The sequence below is a fragment of the Callorhinus ursinus genome, unplaced genomic scaffold, assembly GCF_003265705.2.
Source record: "Callorhinus ursinus isolate GAN/ISIS: 27379988/994484 unplaced genomic scaffold, GSC_fseal_2.0 scaffold15, whole genome shotgun sequence".
In the NCBI taxonomy this organism is placed as follows: Eukaryota; Metazoa; Chordata; class Mammalia; order Carnivora; family Otariidae; genus Callorhinus; species Callorhinus ursinus.
In genome coordinates this window covers 4,135,237-4,154,134 of record NW_027397077.1, presented here as the reverse complement: position 1 = coordinate 4,154,134, position 18,898 = coordinate 4,135,237, and the positions used below count along the sequence as shown (strand labels likewise).

The window sequence follows — 18,898 nt, the reverse complement described above, 5'->3', positions numbered from 1 at the left end:
CAAATATAGCCCGTTAGTGCACAGGCCAGGAAGCTCCAGTGTGTGGTGGCCGCGGGTGTCAACAGTCTCTGCAATCCGGATTCCACTGGGCAGGCAGCGGGCAGGGGCTGGGGCTGCCGTGCAGTCACGGGTAGGTGGCCATTGTGGGAGGGGGACGTGGCAGGGGCAAGTGAGCATCTGCTCCTGAGACTGGGGGGTGGATCATGGGGGCGGGGGCTGGGAGTGAGGGGGTTTGTGGCACCTGCCGGGAGGATGGGGGGCAGCGCCTCCTTGTTTATATCTTCCCACTGTCCCATGGCAGGACAGGGGTAAACACCCCCAGTGAGACACAGGGCAGAGGCTCGTGCATTTATCTGCATTTTAGGGCAAGAACTGGAATTGGGTGGCGAAGGAGAGAATGTGGCCGGGGCAGGTGGTCCCCAGCAAGGCTGCTGCTGTGGCTGGGGGTCCCCAAGATTCCTGCTCCTGGTTAGTGGGGTCTTTCCCAGTAAACTACCCTGGTACCCAAGGCTGAGCTCAAAACTTTCGGGTCCAAAGTGTTGTCTAGGGGAGATAAATCAACTTTGTTTGTGTCTTGGGTGGCCTGGAAGGGATGATTGACATCTGCGGGGGAAGTCTTTCCTCCTGGGACTGTCTCACCCTCCTGGGGAGAGGGTGAGGGTGGGAAAGTGATCAGAGACCCAGGGGAGAATCATCTGGCTTTGTAAGCCGCTCAGCTGCGTGCCGGTGACCCTTTTCTGCCAAATCCTCTCCGGTAACTCAGGGGCTGGGGTGATCTGGCAGAGAACCTCCGCTAACCATGCCCGGAGGAGAAGAATCCTCAGGTACTCATATCTTATATTTCACTGGTGACAATGTCTGCCTTCATTTCTTTTCTTCTTTTCTTTTACTAACTGATATTTTTGGAGTTTACTAGGTGCCAAGTTCGGTCTTAAGCACTTGACACAAATTATCACACGTGACCCTGTCACCAGTTCTCTGAGTGGGGTGCTGCTGTCCCATCGTGTTCAGATAAGTACACTGGGGTGCAGAGAGGTTAGGTGACCATCTCAGGTACGTGCAGCTCTAAGTGGAGGAGGCGGGACTCCAGCCCCAGCAGGCGGGCTGACCCTGAAAAGGTCCTCCGAATCCCTTCCCTGAGCCTCTGCCTCCCAGCCAGGATTTTCTAGTTTAACAAATTACCATGAAAACAATGGGTGTTCCCAGGGAAACTCTGATCTAGCGAGAGAAAATGTAATTTAATTTAGAATTTGGCTGCAATATCATGACTATGCAGACCTCACTTGAGTATTTAGCCTCTTTAATAACCCTACTGTTTCTATCGGAAAACTCGCCCTGTGTTCCAACTCTGGGGTCCAGGCAGTGGCCTTACGTGAGGATCGAATGGGGTTTGTGCATCACGAAAGCCCTTTGCTGGCCATGTCTTTGCCCCCTCTGTACACTGGTGTCACCAGGAAGCCCCGTGGTCATAGTCACTCCCTTGGTTCCAGCAAGGCTGATAGTGGGTGTCTTGTTCACGTGGTGGCCATGCTGGGAAGAATGCTGTGGAAAGCCTGGAGCCGGTCTGGGCAGAGGAAAGAGGGGCCCTGGGGGTTCTGAAGAGCAGGTGAGGACCATGGGGCTAGGCCTCTCTCCCCATGGATGTTCGGGTGACCCCCCTGGACCTCAACTCTGTCCCTCAGACTATGCACACACTGTGCGTTCTGCCTAGACACACCTCCCCCTTGCTGCTGTCTGTCTTCCAGCCTGGCAGAGGGGGCACCCAGAATGGCCGGACCCCTGTATTGTGGGCTTTGTTGGGTCTCCTCCCCCAGGCCCTTTGTACTTCAGACCCTCAGAGATGTGAGCTCTGTACCCAGCCTCCCACGCCCCTCTGCCCAGTCTGCCGCTTGACCAGAAGGGGGAGGATGAGGTGACCAGAAAGTCCCCTCCCGCCTGGAACCCTGGCATTCATCTTCTGAGTGGGGACGAGTGCTCTGGTGCCAGGGGACATGTTTTTCCAGTCATGCCCTCTGGCTCAGACAGTGGATAGCTCTGTAAAAGGGATTCTAATGTACCTGGGCTGTGGAGGGAGTGTGAACAATTACCCAAGCAAACCTGCACGGACAGTCCCTTTCCCCTTCCTCAGGGTCCCTGTGGGACTGCCTTGAGCCCCCCTCCCCCCACGCACTTGAGGGCGTCCCTCGCTCCTCTTCTGACTGCACAACATCTGTCTGCGCCCATTATCAAATCCACACGCAGCACTGAAATGTATCTCTGTGAGGATTTGTTCTCCTCCCCAGATGGAAAGCTTAAAGGCAGGGACATTCATCCTTCCCCATTTGATAGGTGCCCCTAATGTCAGTTATTTGGGGTTCCCAGCAATCAAAGAACAGGGATACACGCCAAGTAAACTGGCTCAACATGCAGGGTTTCTGTGTTGAGGTCCAGAAGCAGGAGCCTGGCTACATCTCCTCCAAAGCTACCATCTGTCACCCTCTGTCCCCTGGTGACCGCTTTTTAGGGTCAGTGGCTGACTCTGAGCCCACGTCTGGGGCTTCTCAGGTGGCTGCCCCTGTCAGTAAACCGTGGCCCTTCTCAGTGCAGTCCACAGTCAAATTATAATTAAACCAACAAGCAAATCGTTCAACTCATATTATGTGCTGTGAAGTAAATTAGCAACAGTCTGAGAGATGAACTAACGGGGGGCTCTACCTTAGATGAAGAGGCCGTGAAGGCCGTGCTGAGGAGAGAACACTGAAGCTGAGTTCGGGGGCGTGGGGTGTGGGGAAGCCAGGAAGATGGGGGAAGAGAGTCTAGGCAGTGGGCACAGTGTGTGCAGGGTCTGAGGTACGAAGAAGCGCGGAGTGGGTGAGGCACAGAGGAGGAGAGCGGTTGAGGGTGGATCATGCCAGAGTCTCACTGGGCCCTGGGAGGAGCTGGGATCTCCCCCTCACCCCAGAGGGAAGTCTCTGGAGCACTTGAACCAGGCGGCAGGATGATCTCATTCTCTCACTGTTGTGCGACAAATGGATTGGATGTGGGTGAGTGGGAAGTCAGGACGCCAGCTGTGAGGCTTCTGCATGACTGAGGCCAACTGTGACACTAACTTGTGGTGAGAAATGCATGCCCTCTAAGACTTGGGTGATACACTGGATGTGCGAACGAATGTGTGTGTTTGTGTACGTGTTCGTGCCCACATGGTGGGCAGGGTGAGGAAGCAGAAGGCATAAAGGAATGACCTCCAGGTAATGACAGAGTCAAGGTGAGGAATTAAGGCAGCCAGGAATGGTTAGATTCTAAGTGAGGAACTTTGGAAGGAATTATATTTCTTTGAGATACGTGTGAGACAGCCAAGTGGCTATGTCAAGGAGGCAGCAAGATATAGACACTAGATGTCGCTATAAATTGAGACTGATTCTTATTTTACTGTCTACCGTATTAATGATTTATTGCTGCATAACAAATCACCCCAACACTTACAGCTTAATACAACAAATATATCATGTGATGGTCTTTGAGGGTTGGGAATGGCTTAGCTGAGAGGTCCTGGCTTAGGGTCTGTTGTGAAGTTGCAGCTGAGATGTCTTCTGGGGCTGCTACCATCTGAAGGCTCAACCGGGACTGGAGGATCTGCTTTTAGACAGCTTCTGCTCACGGGGCTGCTGGCGGGAGGCCTCTGTTCCTCTCCATATGAAGCTTCTCCACAGGGCTGCTTGAGCATCCTCATGACACAGTGGCTGACTTCCCCCAGAGGGCATGCCCCAAGAGATAGAGAGAGGAGCACCTGGTGGGACTTGGCCTCAGAAGCCACATGCCATCATTCTCACCACATTTTATTCATTAGAAGTGAGTCACTGAATCCAACCCATGCTTAAGGGGGGAGAAATTAAGTTCTACCCTCTTAAAGGAAAGAATGTCAAGGAATTTGTGGGTACAATTTAAAGCCATCATATCCACAAAGCAAAATCTAGTTTATTGTTCATTAAAGCTGGGATGCACACACGGGACCGGCAGATGTTTTTGTATGGCACGTGGGCACCGCTGGAGGGGGCTAGCACTGTGAGCCATGGAGACCAAGCTGGAGCCTCCCCCACCTATTCCCCTCCACTCTCAGTGTCTGTCTATCTGACCAGCTGTATCTTGCTGGTCAAGGCCCATGCTGGTTGCTCTCTATATGTTGGAGACTCTGCTGTTGGCAATGGCCAGGCACCAGGCAGTGGAATCTCTGCTCAGGAGTTGGTGACTTAGCAAGTCCACTTAGCCTCCAGCCAGCTACCCAGCTTGAGCCGGCAGGAAGAGAGAAGGACACACCAGCATCTGGGTGTCACCGGGACAGAGAGTGAACCTGACTACAGCAGATCCCCATTCCCAGTCCCTCTGTGTGCTGGCCTGCTGGGCCTTTCCCTCTTGGGCCAGTCGCTCTTGTCTTGAGAATGTCTCTAGCAGGTGGCAACTGAGCACAAAGCATGGAAGCATGCTCATGGCTCTGGCAGGCCCAGGGCAAGTCATCAGGGAGGGGCAGACCAGGAGTTTTCTCTTTTGCGATATAAGTACCTACAGAATATCTTCCATTTTGCCAGTTGGACCGCGAAGCCTCCAATATTTACTATCTTGCCCTTTACTGAAAAAATTTACTGACCCCTGCAGTGAAGCAAAAGGTTTTTCCAGGAGGAATTTTCCTTTCCACTGTGAATCCAACCTTTGACCGTCTCTGCTTGTTGACGTGTTCACTCAGGACCCAGAACACCAGAAGCACGGGAGAAAAAATAAGCTTCAGGGCACTCTGCCCCAGTGTCCTTTCTATTGCCATGAGTGATGTTATTGTCATCCTCTCGTCTCTTCTAGTCCTGTGTGTTTTCTTCCCTGGAAGATGCTCTGTGGCTGTGGACCGTGGGGCCCAAAGCTAAGGATCCGTGTTCTGGTGCTTCTGCTGTAATGCAAAGCCAGATAGATCTCCAGCAGGGAACTGGAATCAGATGTCCCCTTGGGTCCATGAATCTTTGCTGTAAAATCCACTGAGGGCTCAGGCTAATGCTCTGCATTTTTTATGGCGCCTCAGGAGAGTCTGCTCAGATGTTTTGTTTTCTCCATTCTCTAGGAGGATAGTGCTTTATTGGAATTGACGGTCTCTCACACCACACCCTGGAGAGGTGAATTTCTCTTTACTGCTTTGGGATAGTATATCATGGTGCTCTTTCTATAGTTCTGGAGAAACCTAATGCTTAGAAAATTGCATTTTACGTATTTGCTGAAAGGTTGTGTTGACTGGAGCTCATGCTACAAAGAAGAGATGAGCTTTGTAAATTTGCCAGGGAATCGTCTCTCGTTCCTGAAACTGCTGAGTGACTGGTCCCCGCTCCCCATTGTGGCTTTGTTCCTGGATGGAGCGTCTCCTGCCTGTCCTGGAACGACTCATTGGCTCCGATTATAAAACCTTTTTTCTGATCTGACACCCACCCACAGACCTACCATCTCCAGGGTTGATCTCGAACCTGCCCAGTTGTCTAGGGAGGCCTAGATTCAGCCCTGTCCTGGACAGGACACCAGGGGCTGGGCTGGACCTGGCATTCACGGGTTGGTTATTTCTTAGCTTCCCAGGCTTTCTGGACAGTACATGCACACTTCTAGCAAACGTAGTCATCTCTCACTGCTCTTAGAGCCTCTGCATTTTGTCACACACATTTGCAAGCGGAACATCTCACAGGCAAGACCTTGATTTAAATTCTGACACATTCAAAACCCTCTTAATTGAAGAATAGAACCTCCTTCTCTGCTTTGCGAGATACAAGGGAAATGGGGAACATGGTTAGATGACAGACAGGATATGCTCTTTCCCACCCAAATACTGACATTAAAATTGATTTGGAAGTATTTAAAAATAGAACCTACAGGCATCAAGTAGAGACCATTCCTCTAGGATACAAACCTGAATTACATTTTTCTAAATGAATGCATAGAAACTAATGAGCAATGGTGTGTGTGTTGGTGTGTGTGTGTGTTTACAGCATGGGCGGTTAATGGACAGATCTGGCTACTCCCCAAGGATTTGCTGGTCTAAGAAAATGACAGTAACTCAACAGCAGAGGCTGAGCCACGCTGGTTGATCTAGAGCACACAAATCCTGAACAAGAGTGCAGTCTTTCCAGCTTTAAGTACCCTGGGCTGCCTGGGCTGTCCACGCTGCTCGGAAAGCTTACTTTACTTTGGCTTTTTGCTTTGCTTTTATGCGTAGACTTGGATTATGTGTAGAGATGGCCTCAAAGCATTTAAGTCGCCCTGGTTCTTTCTCTCCTTCTAATTTTTCTCTATTTCAGGCTGGGGACTGTGCTCTCTTGTCTTCAGGCTGTTGCTTGGCCGGCCTTTATGGAAGCTTTTTTTTTTTTTTGGTCAAAAGCCAAAACCTTAAGACCTTTGCAGCGTAGGAGCTCCTGAGCTGAAAATGACAGAGTAAGGAATGTGGTAAAAGACAAATTAAATGCAGTGGTTTCTGGTTCTGGGTGAGACAGAGTTAGGCACACTCCACCATGTCTATCCCACTGAATGCAGCTCTGAAACCTGGAACGAATACATGGAGCAGGAATATGAAGACTCTGCAAAGTAACTGGTTGCAAGAGAGTAAGGGCAGGACACCAGAATTCCAAGTACAGAGAGCCCGTGGTATGTTTCCCATTTTCGCCTGCAGCGTTGCGCAGCCTGGACTCAAAGCAGCCTCGAACCCAGAATTGGGCACAAGGATGCCTAATATTGCTCCACAGGTGGAAGAGGGGACCCCTCATGCTCAGAGAGTGCAGGCAAATCCCTGTTCTTCTTTTCACCATCCTGTCATGCCTCAGCCCCCAAAGGATTTAGTAGTAACAGGAGGGGCAGGGGCATGGCGGGGGGAGGTTGATAGTGGAGGGCCTCAGTCACTCAAAACTTTGAGAAAGGGGTCTTTCCTTTTGGATCGGAGGAGTTGCAGGCCCCAGAGGGTGGAGAAAACTCTCATTGCTTTTTCTCTCCCCAGGCCTTCCTGCTACTTGGCCCCCAAAAGAGCATGCATAGCAAAGCAGGGGGATTAAAGCCCCAGTTCTCTGGCCAGAGGACTGTAAAAAGGAGCCCCAGAAATCTAGGGCGCCTGGGTGGCTCAGTCGGTTAAGCGACTGCCTTCGGCTCAGGTCATGATCCTGGAGTCCCGGGATCGAGTCCCGCATTGGGCTCCCTGCTCAGCGGGGGGTCTGCTTCTCCTTTTAACCCTCCCCCCTCTCATGTACTCTCTCTCTCTCTCATTCTCACTCTCTCAAAATAAATAAATAAATCTTTTTAAAAAAAAAAAAGAAATCTAGAAGAACCCGGGGAACTGAGGAGAGGGAAGAGCTTGGAGAACAATCATAAAGTCATTTAGAGCTCCTGGGCTCATCCCTGAGCTGCACCTGGGGATCTGACCCTAATCAGCATGCCTTCTGCTGTTTGAGCTGAAGGCCAGGGTGGACCAAGGCCTCCATCCCAGACGGCCACTGGGGGATGACATGGGCAGCTGAATGGCACTGAGCCATCGGAGGACAGTCTGCGGGGGAAGGAATGTGAGGTCTGAGCTGAACCACACTGATCACCTACTCTGTCATTCATCAACGTACTGCCTCTCAGCTCTGAACGTAGCCTTCAACATCTGTACTGTGTGACACACAGCATTGTTCCTTGAAGTACTAGTCCTTTAAAGAGAACTCCACGTTAGACTTTCTCAGGGGAGAGCCCTGGAGGGACAGTGCGGTGGGAGGAGTTCCCCTACCTTTTCCAGGGGCAGGAGGGGGCAGGCAGGGGCACGGTTACTGGAGCCGGCCCCAGCCCCTGGCCCAGAACCTGGTCCTTTGCAACCCCCCAGCCCTGGCTAGCAAGAACTTTTCTGCAGTTCTTTCCACCTAGAAAACAGAGCCCTCATAGAGCCCCTGTGCTCTGAAGGTTTCCTGCGACCCGGGACCCCCACTGCATATGTGCACAACCCTGGTGGCTGGTCACGTGGCCTTCCACTGGCGCTCTGGGTGCGGGGTGGGGTGGTGGGCGCTATGAGTTGCCCAGTGAGCCAGACCAGTCTGACCAAACCAGAGGACTTCCTCGCTGTCTGCTGGGCTGAGCTGCAACTTCTCAAACGAGGTTGGAAGAGCTTCCAAGTTTGTCCTTTCTGGGGTCCTCTCCCTCTGCCCTCGGGTGTGAATGGAAAGATAAAAGGATCAGCAACAAGTAGAAGATATAAAGAACCAAAGGGCAACTTTAGAAATAAAATAGACAATCACTGAAACAAAAGCACTCCCTGGATAGATTCATAAACATAATGGAGATGATCTAGGGAAGGGGTGGGACCTTTGAAGATGGATTGCTGAATATTACCAATCTGAAAAAAGAGAGGAAAAGAGACTTCTAAAATAGTGAACAGACTCATGAATCTACACAACGATATTGAAAGGGCTAATATTTGTGTTGTCCGAGTCCCAGGAGGAAGGGAGGAAGAGGGCAGTGCAGAAAAAAAATAGTTGGAAGGATAAAATGGCTGAAAATCCCCAAATTTGGCAAAAGATAAAAGCTCCCGACCAGAGGAGCTAGGCAAATCCCACACAGTATAAACCCAAAGAAATCCATGCCCAGATTCGTCATAATTAAACAGGAAAACCAAAGACAAGGAACAGTTCTCAACAAATCGAGAGAAGCAACAAAATGAGAGAACCACGATGCATCACCTCTGTGAGACTTCGGGTTCCAACGACTGCACACTTCTCTTGGGCAACCATGGAGGCCAGAAGAAACGGGCAGTGCCTATAAAGTGCTGAGCGAAAAGAGTGAACTCGGGATTCTCTATTCAGCAAAAACAATCTTTAGGAGTGAAAGATATTCAGGCGAAGGGGAACAGAGCATTTGTCAGCCGATGTCCTCTGCCTGAGGGGACTGTTGAAGGGAGCTGTTTAGGCAGAAGGGAAATGCTGCCAGAGGGGACGTGGGACAACAGCAGCACCAAGGCTAGAGCCTAGGTGACCTCGGTGGTAGTAAGGTTTCCACGTCTCATTCCAAGTGGTTAAAATACTGTTTCTGATGGACTATGAGAAGGGAAGCTGGAAGCTTATTCTCCCTAGGGCAACCATGAAAAAGAAAAGACCACACGGAGAAACATAGTCCAAAACACAATAGAGAAAATAAATTGAATACTAAAAAAATGTTCAGATAAACACAAAGGAAGACTTGAACGTGTAAAGAGGAAAACAAAAGAGGAGTGAAGCAGAAAATAGGTAATAAGTGAATTTAGACCTAAATGCAAAGTATCAGTAATTATGTTAAATGTAAATTGCCCAAATACACCAATTAAAAGACATTGTTGGAGTGTGTGAAATAAATGATCCGACAAGATTCGGTCAACAGGGGCGCCTGGCTGGATCAGTCAGTGGAGGGTGCGACTGCTGATCTCAGGGTTGTGGGTTCAAGCCCCACGCTGGGTGTGGAACCTACTTAAAAAAAAAAAAAAGCTTCTGTCTGCAAAATCTCACATCAAATATGACCATATACTTAGGTTAAAAGTAAAAGGATGGAATTGAAAAAGTTTTGCAAATCACGTATCTGACGAAGGACCTGTGCTTAGGATATATAAAGAATTATTACAAGTCAACAAGAAAAAGGCAAATGGCCCAGTTTAAAATTTGGCAAAGGATCTGGATAGACATTTCTCCCAAGAAGGTATAAAAATGGTCTGGGGCGCCTGGGTGGCTCAGTCGTTAAGCGGCTGCCTTCAGCTCAGGTCATGATCCCAGGGTCCTGGGATTGAGTCCTGCATGGGGGTTCCCTGCTCCGCGGGAAGCCTGCTGCTCCCTCTCCCCCTCCCCCTGCTTGTGTTCCCTCTCTCTCTCTCTCTGTGTCTCTCTCTGTCAAATAAATAAATCAAATCTTTAAAAAAATAATAAAATAAAATTTAAAAATGCCTTTAAAAAATAAATAAAATCTTTAAAAAAATGGTCGATAAGCACATAAAAAGATGTTCGGTCAACATCATTAGCTGTCAGGGAAACGCAAATCAAAACCACTAGAGGCACCTTTGTCAGAAATCTCCTTTAGGTAAAAGAATTTTAAGGGAGACAAAAGACAGTCCCAGATGACAGAAATGAAGGGAAAGATAGAAGTAAATCGGGGCCAGCATTTTCAGCTCCTTAGACGAAAATGAGGGCTCTCCAGCATTCCACTGCACAAACAGAAGCCGGCTCTCCCACTCAGCATGACAAGCCATTCATAGAGTACACAGCTGAGTCAGAAGATTAAATATTTGATTTTGTATCCCCACTGACTGCCATTTAGAAGCGTCTGGAACTGGAGCAGAGAATATTCAACAGTCCTGTGATCTGCCTGCCAACTGACATGCTGTGTGTGTGTGTGCAAATCAGGAAAAGGATGGAGCCAGATTTCAGTGCTCTTAAGTAGGGGAAATTTAAAATGATAACTAGGAAGTTATTTTTAGATAAGGGAGATCAGTGTAAGTTAGTGGAATGAACATTAAAATGTACTTTTACGTCCTAATAATTTTTTTTTTTTTTTTTTTTTTGCTGTGAACAAATAATCACTTAAGGCACATAGTAAAAACAAGATGCAAGATGGGAACATAAAAAAGAAGAGAGAAAGCTCGTTGAGCGGCCTGAGAGGGGAGCAATCTGGATGCAAATCTTTTATTCAGTTTTCATTTGTTGATTCCACAAGTATTTATGGAGGGCCTGCTGTGTGGTAGGCACTGTGCTGGGTCTCACTTCAATGAAGGGCCAAGATGTACCTGACTTTGATTTTCCTTGCACTTGGAAAACCAGTAAACAGAGACCAGCAGCTTGTGAGGTTTCATGTTGCAGGGGACCCTCACAGAACAGTTCCCCATGCTCTGTGGTGTGGTCAGTCCTGGCTGGGAAAGTGCTCATGCGCTTGGTGCAAGGATCGGTTTTGTCGCTTAACGGTGACTGATGTGTAGCCTCAGATCATCAGGAGTGTGTGTATGTGTGTTTTGTGTGTGTGTGTGTGTGTGTGTGCGCGCACGCGCGCGTGTATGTTCTGATTAACTCACAAACGTACCGTTGAGTATGGTACAGCTCTATTGGGAAGATGAGATGCTAGAAAATTCAGTGGAACGTGGGCTCGATCCAAGGACCCCAAGATCACAACTGGAGACCTGGAACCATGAGGCTTGCGGAGGGCCCAGGGGGCTTTGGGAACCCACAATTCAGCTGAGAGGTAGGGACACAAATGTGACCTTGTAGAGGAGAAATCACAGAGTGGGTGTTGGACTTGACTTACCCAGAGTACTATCAGGCTTTAAGAACATTAGCAAACTGCCATCTTGGAATTAATAGGGCATCTCATCATTACTTAAGACAATGGATTCATTCTTGTTTCATTTTAAAGTTCTTGCTAAAACTGGGGCGCCTGGGTGGCTCAGTCGGTTGGGCGTCTGACTCTTGGTTTCAGGTCTCCAGTCATGATCTTGGGGTCCTGGGATCGAGCCCCGTGTGTGTCATGGGCTCCATGCTCATCAGGGAGTCTGCTCGTCTTTCTCCCTACCCCTCTGCTCTCTGCCCCCTCCCCCCCACCGCCGGCTCATGCGCACTCTCTCTCTCTCCAATAAATAAATAAAATCTTAAAAAAAAATAAAGTTCATGCTAAATCTATTTTCTTCCGTGTGTGTGTGAAGCTGACATATGTATGTTTCTTAAATAGGTAATTTCCTGCTCCCAACATGGGACACAAAGTAGCCGTGTTCGACATTTCTGTCATCAGAGCCCTGTGGGAAACGCGTGTCAAGAAGCACAAAGCTTGGCAGAAGAAGGAGGCAGAAAGGCTCGAGAAAAGTGCATTGGAAAAGTATGTGTTTTCTGTCCTTACCTGTAGCTTCTTTAGCAAATGGGGACTAGGCAGGCTGCGGTTGTGGTGTGGAGGGGGATGCCCTTCTTTTGGGATTTCTCAGTGACTCTTGCTCATTGGGCTTCAGAGCCATCCCACTGTTGCCCAGAGCGAATGTCTGATTCCCATAACAGTGACCGCCCCCGCCCCCCGCCCCCCGCCCCTGCCCTGTGGTGTATGGACCTACATGCATTCCAGGCACTGTACCAGGCACAGGGGAGATGCCATGATACAGTAAACTCTCTACAGTACACTCTGTGGAAGGCTGCTCAGCTGGCCTCACGAGGCCCTCTGATGCTTTCCACACCTGGGCAGACCATGCCCTAGGGCAGCTCAAGGTCACTCGCAGTCCTGCATTTCCACCCTCACCTGTTGAGCTGAATGCTGGGTAAGACTCACTGTACTGACACCATTTTTAGTTGGATCGAAAGGAGGTAATTTGACTGTGCTCATGTAAACTCATGGAATAGGCGTAAAAGAGAGTTACACGTATATGAAATGAAGCTGAGCACTTTGGAAAAACTACATTTGGGACAGCCATGAGCCACACAATTGACTCAGCACTGCACAAATCCGAAAAGGTATGGCAAGTTGGAGAGGTTGCACATTCTGATGGCTTTGCGTGCCTACTTTTTATTCCCTATGAAGGAACCAAAACTGGAGCTCTTGCATGATGTGCGGACGGTGTGGTTTATATAAGGAAGGCAGAATGGGATTTCTGATTGGCAGACCCATTCTCGGAGGAGGTCCCTGACCCTATCTCAAGTTGGCAAAGGTTGATATTTTTCTGTGCTTTAAGTTAAAAACCAAAGGTGTAAGGTGTGAATGTCTCTCTATTAGTTCTCCATTTTTATGAACTATTTGGATCAAACCAATACCTATTCTGGTCATGCTTGATAATTAAGCTGTTACTGTAAGCATCACAGCTGTTCCAGGTGGTTATCTTCATCCCCAACTTGCAGACAAGGAAGTTGGGACCTAAGTGACTTGCCCGAGCTGACACAGCTGCTAAGTGGAGGATTTGACCAAGCTTTCCCCTGCACAACGCTGCAATCTCAGACAGTTGGGACGTTCTTTCCACTTGGACCAATCTGAGGTTATCCAACATGATGTGAATCTTGAATTTAAGCACTGGAACCTCAGACCGGGGAACACCTGCGGTAATGGGTCTGAGTGATCTACACTAGTACGAATTACACAGGTCCCCAGACCCCGTGAGCCCAAAGTGGCTCTCAGCTCTGCTCAGACCTCCTCCCCACTCCTAGCATCTAGGGTTACTCTAGGGTAGGACAACTTGCTGAAGGGGCACCCAAGCCCTGGGGGGTTTGGGGAAAGTGTCTGTAGCTGGCGTAAACCTCCCCCACCATCCCGAGGGTTCTTGGAGCTGGAGGCATCTGCAGAGAGCCCGGGTCCACAAACTGTTCTCTCAGCTGTTTTGGAGTGGTTTTTGCCTCCTGGCCTCTGTCTTGCATTGTGGTGCTAAATGGCCTTGTGGACAGCTTCCCATACCTCCCGTACACCAGGTCGGCCCTGAATTGGGCTTGTGCCACGTCTTATCTTGCCCTAAGACGGAAAACTTCTTAGGGATTTGTTAGGCTTTTCTAGCTCAAGATAAGAAAAACAGCCATCATATTGGCTGGGCAGGTGAGGAGGAAGTCGGGATGGTGGAGGAAGGAATGTGGGGGTTCAAGGAGCAAGCTGATTAGCTTCCCTGCAAAAAATGAATGTAGTAAATTTACGTTTTTTGCAGGTGTCTCTGAGTTTCCATACTATGATTCATACTGTGATTGTTAATACTATTTGAAGGTTAACCGTTAGTTTCTCAAGATTTGTTTTCTGTGGGGAAATCAATATATTGAAAAGCTGGTGAAATCCTAATCAGAACACGCAATTATCTGGTTAATTTAATTTTATGAAAACAGGCAAAACACTGTAGGTTGCTCTGTGACCTCACTTCATGGTACTTCATTTTTGTAAGACTGTATTTGTTTCATGAAGCATGTATCAAAACTTAAAAGTTATAAGCAGGGGGCACTGGGTGGCTCAGTCAGTTAAGCAGCTGCCTCCAGGTCAGGTCATGATCCCAGGGTCTTGGGATCCAGCCCTCCACTGAGCTACCTGCTCATTGGGGAACCTGCTTCTCCCTCTGCCTGTCGCTTCCCCTGCTTGTGCTCTCTCTCTGACAAATAAATAAATACAATCTTTTTAAAAAAGTTATTAGCCGAGGGGGCACCTGGGTGGCTCAGTCATTAAACATGTGCCTTCGGCTCAGGTCATGATCCCAGGGTCCTGGGATCGAGCCCCACATCGGGCTCGCTGCTCAGCAGGAAGCCTGCTTCTTCCTCTCCCAGTCGCCCTGCTTGTGTTCCCTCTCTCACTCTCTCTCTCTGTCAAATAAATAAATAAAATCTTTAAAAAAATGTTATAAGCAGAGATACAATACAGACTAGCACTCTATCTGAAACTCAGTCACCAAGTGGGGGAAATAGAAGAACCGCTGTAAGGCTCTGAGAGAGGACTTTCTCATCCAGGGAGGCTCTTTGCCATCCAGCCTAGGATTGTGGGTTCTTTTCTTAAGGGAAGAGCATTTTATTTGCACATTTACTGATTTAATTAGTGGAACTGTAATGGCATCATTTTACATGTCTATCTGTCTTGTATTTGAAGTTCTACTAAAATTGATGCAAGAGGATGATAATTCAACTATACGGGTGATAAAGTATAAAGACAAAGACAGTTTGTTTATTTATTTATTTGTTTATTTTGATCTCCCTCCCTTTTTCTTATTGAAATGTGGCTGACACACTATGTTACGTTAGTTTCAGGTGTACAATGTAGCAATTTGACAACTCTATGTTATGCTAGACAGTTTATTTATTTTAATTAGTCTCAAGGAAGAGAATGGAATTGAAAAAAAGAGTTCATAGTCTCATCTTGACTCTCACCAAAAAATAGCTTATATTCTCATGAGGTTTTGGAGGGAATGGGATAGAAAACATTTAAAACGAAATCCAAAAAAGATTTGGTATATGCTTCTTTTTAATGAGATGTGTCTAATATTCTTTTGTTCTCCATTGTATATTGGCTGCACCAAAATATGTGAGCCATTGATGTTGGTTTATTTGTGATATAGGAAGGATGTATTCTGTAGGGCTTAACGGGCATTGTTCCATTCCATTGGCAGGGTAGCCCTTCGGGTTCGGTCTAAGAAATGAGGGTAGAAGAGACGTTAACCTGAAAAGTGCTTGGTGAACACAAGGCTTGGTGAACGGTGGCCATGCTGTTGGCTGTTGCCATTTTGGGGGGGGATTTCTTTTATTCCTTCAATCCGCATGTCTTAGACCCGGGGTCTGCCCCACATCCTTGACTGCTACAATCAGGTCTAGATCTATAAGCAGGTATTTACATTCATTTATTTATTTATTTTTAAATATTTATTGTTTATTTAAAAGAGGGAGAGAGTGCATGAACAGAGGGAGGGGCAGGGGGAGAAAACGGAGAGAGAGAATCTTAAGCAGGCTCCATGCCCAGTGCAGAACTTGGACGCAGGGCTCGATCCCAGGACCCTGAGATCATGACCTGAACCAAAATCAAGAGTCGGATGCTTAACTGACCGAATTGCCCAGGTGACGCTAGGTATTTACATTTATTTTTATCACATGGTATTAAAATATTTAAATTATACAGAAGCGCTAATAATGAAAAGTAACAATCCCAAGCCAATCCTACCACTTTCTCCCAGTATTAAACTCATCTCTCTCCATGTGCTGGAATTTTTAAACTTACCCCTTTTATGACATTACATGGAGACGTCAGAGGTAGATCCTGAAGCCCTACCTCCTTGATTGCTGAGTGCCTACCCCAGCTCAGCTCACTGTGACTAGGATCTGGGTAGGGTGGTAGCTGGGCTAACCAGGGCCATCAGCAAAATACTTTTTTAAAATGCTCCTCTTTCTCCCAGCTTAATGGCAAGCTTGAAACTCCAATGATACCCAAAGTCATTTTGGAAGAGCAAAAACTGTGACATAGACCTTGGGAGCCAGCCCTGCAGAAATTCAGGAACAAATGTCCCAGGCAGACACAAGAGCAATGTGAACACTAAGGCATGGGTTGGCCTGGGATGGGGAAGAGGCGGGTTTTAGGGTGAGGATTAGGAATTTGGGTTGGAACATGTTAATTTGGGACCACTTTTTGACACTCAGCTGGAGATACAGGGGAAGCAAGGAGTCTGGATTCAGTGAGGCAGTCTTGGCTAGAGAGCTATAATTGGGCACCATCAGCATACAGATCTATTTAAAACCACGGCACTGGGAGATATCCAAAGAATGAGTGTAGATAGAGAAGGGCAGAGACCCAAGGGCTGGGTGTTGGGACCTTGGAGATTTGGAGGTTGGGAAGTTGAGGGGGGGCGGTCAGCCTGGCGACTAGAGAGGTAGGAGTAGAATTGGCAGAGAGGGAGGTCCTGGGAGCCAAGTGGCAGTCAGGCTTCATGGGGGGTCGGGGGGGAAGGGCTGTGCCAAATGCTGCAGATGGAAGATGAAGACTGGATTTGGCCACTGCGTCTAGCAAAGTGGAGGTCATGATGACCTTGAGAACAGTTCCAAAGAAGCGGGATGCTGAGTGAAGGGGGTTCAACAGAGAATAGGGGAATGGGAACAGAGAACTGTGGATGTGAGTCAGCACAACTCTTTCGTGGGGTTGGCTATAAAGTGCAGCGGGCTTGATGGAAGACATGAGGTTGCAGGGGGTAGAGGTGGGGGGTGAAGGTGGTAGTGTTGCCCTTTAAGTTGGGAGAAATAACCGTGGTGCATGCATCAATGGGAATGATCCACAGGAGGAAAATACTCAGGAGAGAACCAGGGGCAGGAAGTCCTTGAGCAGGTGAGAGGCTGGGTTTAGCTCGGGAGGCGGTGTAACCACAGGGAGGATCTGGGAGAGTTCTTACAGACCAGCCTAAGCACAGGCAGAGTTGACAGGAGCAGATGCGAGCCGGTGGCGTGGATGTGGTGCTGGGAGTTCCATGCGTTGTGTTCTCTTTCATTTCTTCCCTCCCTGAGCCAGGAGCTCTGAGACGGAGGATGGGGTAGGCACTGGTGGAGGTTCGCTTGAAAGGGAGAAAATGTACAAGAGTCACCTAGGGCCTGGGGCAAAGGATCAAGCTTGGGAGTGTGGCAGGGCTGCTGGACAGCGGTGAGGGGCCTGGGGTCAGGGGTCACCATTCAAAGCGAGGCCAGTTTGCAAGGCAGTGAATTTTCCTCCACCTTCACTCCTGGGTGGGTGCAGGGGCAGAGCCAGGGGTTGGGGGGGGAGAGGTGGATGCCAGCTAAACTGAGGTTTGTCCAGGTGCACACAAAAGAACAAGAGAGGGGCAGGGGGATTGAGGAGTGATGCAGGAGTGATGAAAATGGGACCACAAAATGTTTTTTTTTAAAGATTTTATTTATTTATTTGAGAGAGAGAATGAGATAGAAAGAGAGAGTATGAGAGGGGGGAGGGTCCAAGGGAGAAGCAGACTCACTGCTGAGCAGGGAGCCCGACACGGGACTCGATCCCGGGACTCCAGGATCATGACCTGAGCCGAAGGCAGTCGCTTAACCAACTGAGCCACCCAGGCGCCCCACACAAAATGTTTCTTATGAAAGCCTTACTGAGGAGCATAACTGACACACAGGAAACTACACGTATTTAAAGGATACAGTTTGGAAAGTTTGATGTACATATACCTCCGTAAAACCATTTGCACCATCAAGATAGGATCATATTCATCATCTTAGATGTCTCTTCCTCGCTCTAGGTGGTTCTTTCTTCTCATCCCCTGTCCTCGGTGCCTGGGCAGTCACTCCTTCCTGTTGCTGTAGATGATTTTGCATTTATTAGAGTCTTACAAATCATTTTATATAAATAGAATAATTTTTTTTTTTTGGGGTCTGGATTCTTTCGTTCAGCCTGATGACACCGAGATTCATTCACGTGGTAGTGTGTATCAAGAGTTTATTTCTTTTTATTGCCGAGTGGTAGTCCACGTGTGGATAAGCTACAGTGTGTCCATCCATTCACCTGTGAAGGTGCATTTGGGTTGTTTTGGCTATAAAGCTAATATGAACATATGCCCAGGTCTTTGTATAGTTATACACTTTCCCTTGTCTTATAGAAATACCTAGGAGTAGAATGTCTGGATCATACGGTATACATATGATCTTTATAAAATCCATTGGGATCTAGAGGGTTGGTGACTGGCAGGGTCCGGCTGTGTCCCCAGCCACCCACCCCGGCATTGCAGCTCTCCTGAGGAATTACTGACATTGACCACACTCTAGTGCTGCTACCAAGCTTTGCTAACACTACCAACTCTTGGCTGGTGGAAAGACAGTCTATAAGCACTTACTAGAATGTTTCAACACCTGTGATTCCTTTAACAGCGTGGTCCAGGCTCTGAATCAGGGGTCTCTTGCTGGCCCTGATTCTCCTTCTCCACTTTTTTAGTCAAAGTTGCTGATAATTCACAACTCTGAGGGTTTAAGATGCCCCTTACATTCCCACAGCAGAGGGACCAAGAGAAGAGGTGCAGGGAGGAGGGCTGAGGTTTGGGTGGTTGGGTGGGTGGGGGTGCTTGAGTCTCCTGCGGCGGCGGGGAAATTGCCGGCCTGGGGAAGGGCTGCGCCTGTGCCCAGGTGGCCTGCCGGCTACTCGAGGCAGGTGAGGGCGGTTCCCCAGGAACGTGACTTCGGCCTCTGCTGTCCATTTAGGATAAAGGAGGAGTGGAACTTCGTGGCCGAGTGCAGGAGGAAAGGCATCCCCCAGGCTGCGTACTGCAAGAATGGCTTTGTAGACACCAGTGTGAGGCTTCTGGAAAAGATCGAAAGGAACACCCTCGCAAGGCAGAGCTCACTTTTCAAGGAGAGAGACAAACGGAGCAGTCCATTTGTGTTTGAACTTTCTGGGGAGCAGTGGACGGTGAGTGCAGCAAGGCCCAATGTGCGCTGCTGGGCTCTGTTCCAGGCATTGATTGGCCTTGGCCTTGGCCCAAAGA

General features: G+C 48.6%; 1 protein-coding gene across 2 annotated transcripts in view; it reads left to right on the top strand.

Annotated features, from left to right (window-relative positions):
- The window catches only part of LRRC2 (leucine rich repeat containing 2), a 35,066-nt gene continuing 16,168 nt past the window's right edge, over positions 1-18,898 (top strand). The window contains exons 1-3 of one of the 2 annotated variants that reach the window (XM_025885640.2): positions 1-130; positions 11,686-11,829; positions 18,615-18,822. In XM_025885640.2, coding sequence (XP_025741425.1) covers positions 11,705-11,829; positions 18,615-18,822 — 333 coding nt within the window. In that variant the 5' untranslated portion in view covers positions 1-130; positions 11,686-11,704. Of the gene's footprint in view, positions 131-5,118; positions 5,133-11,685; positions 11,830-18,614; positions 18,823-18,898 lie in introns of those variants that run through there. The other variant, XM_073901754.1, reaches the window with a different exon arrangement.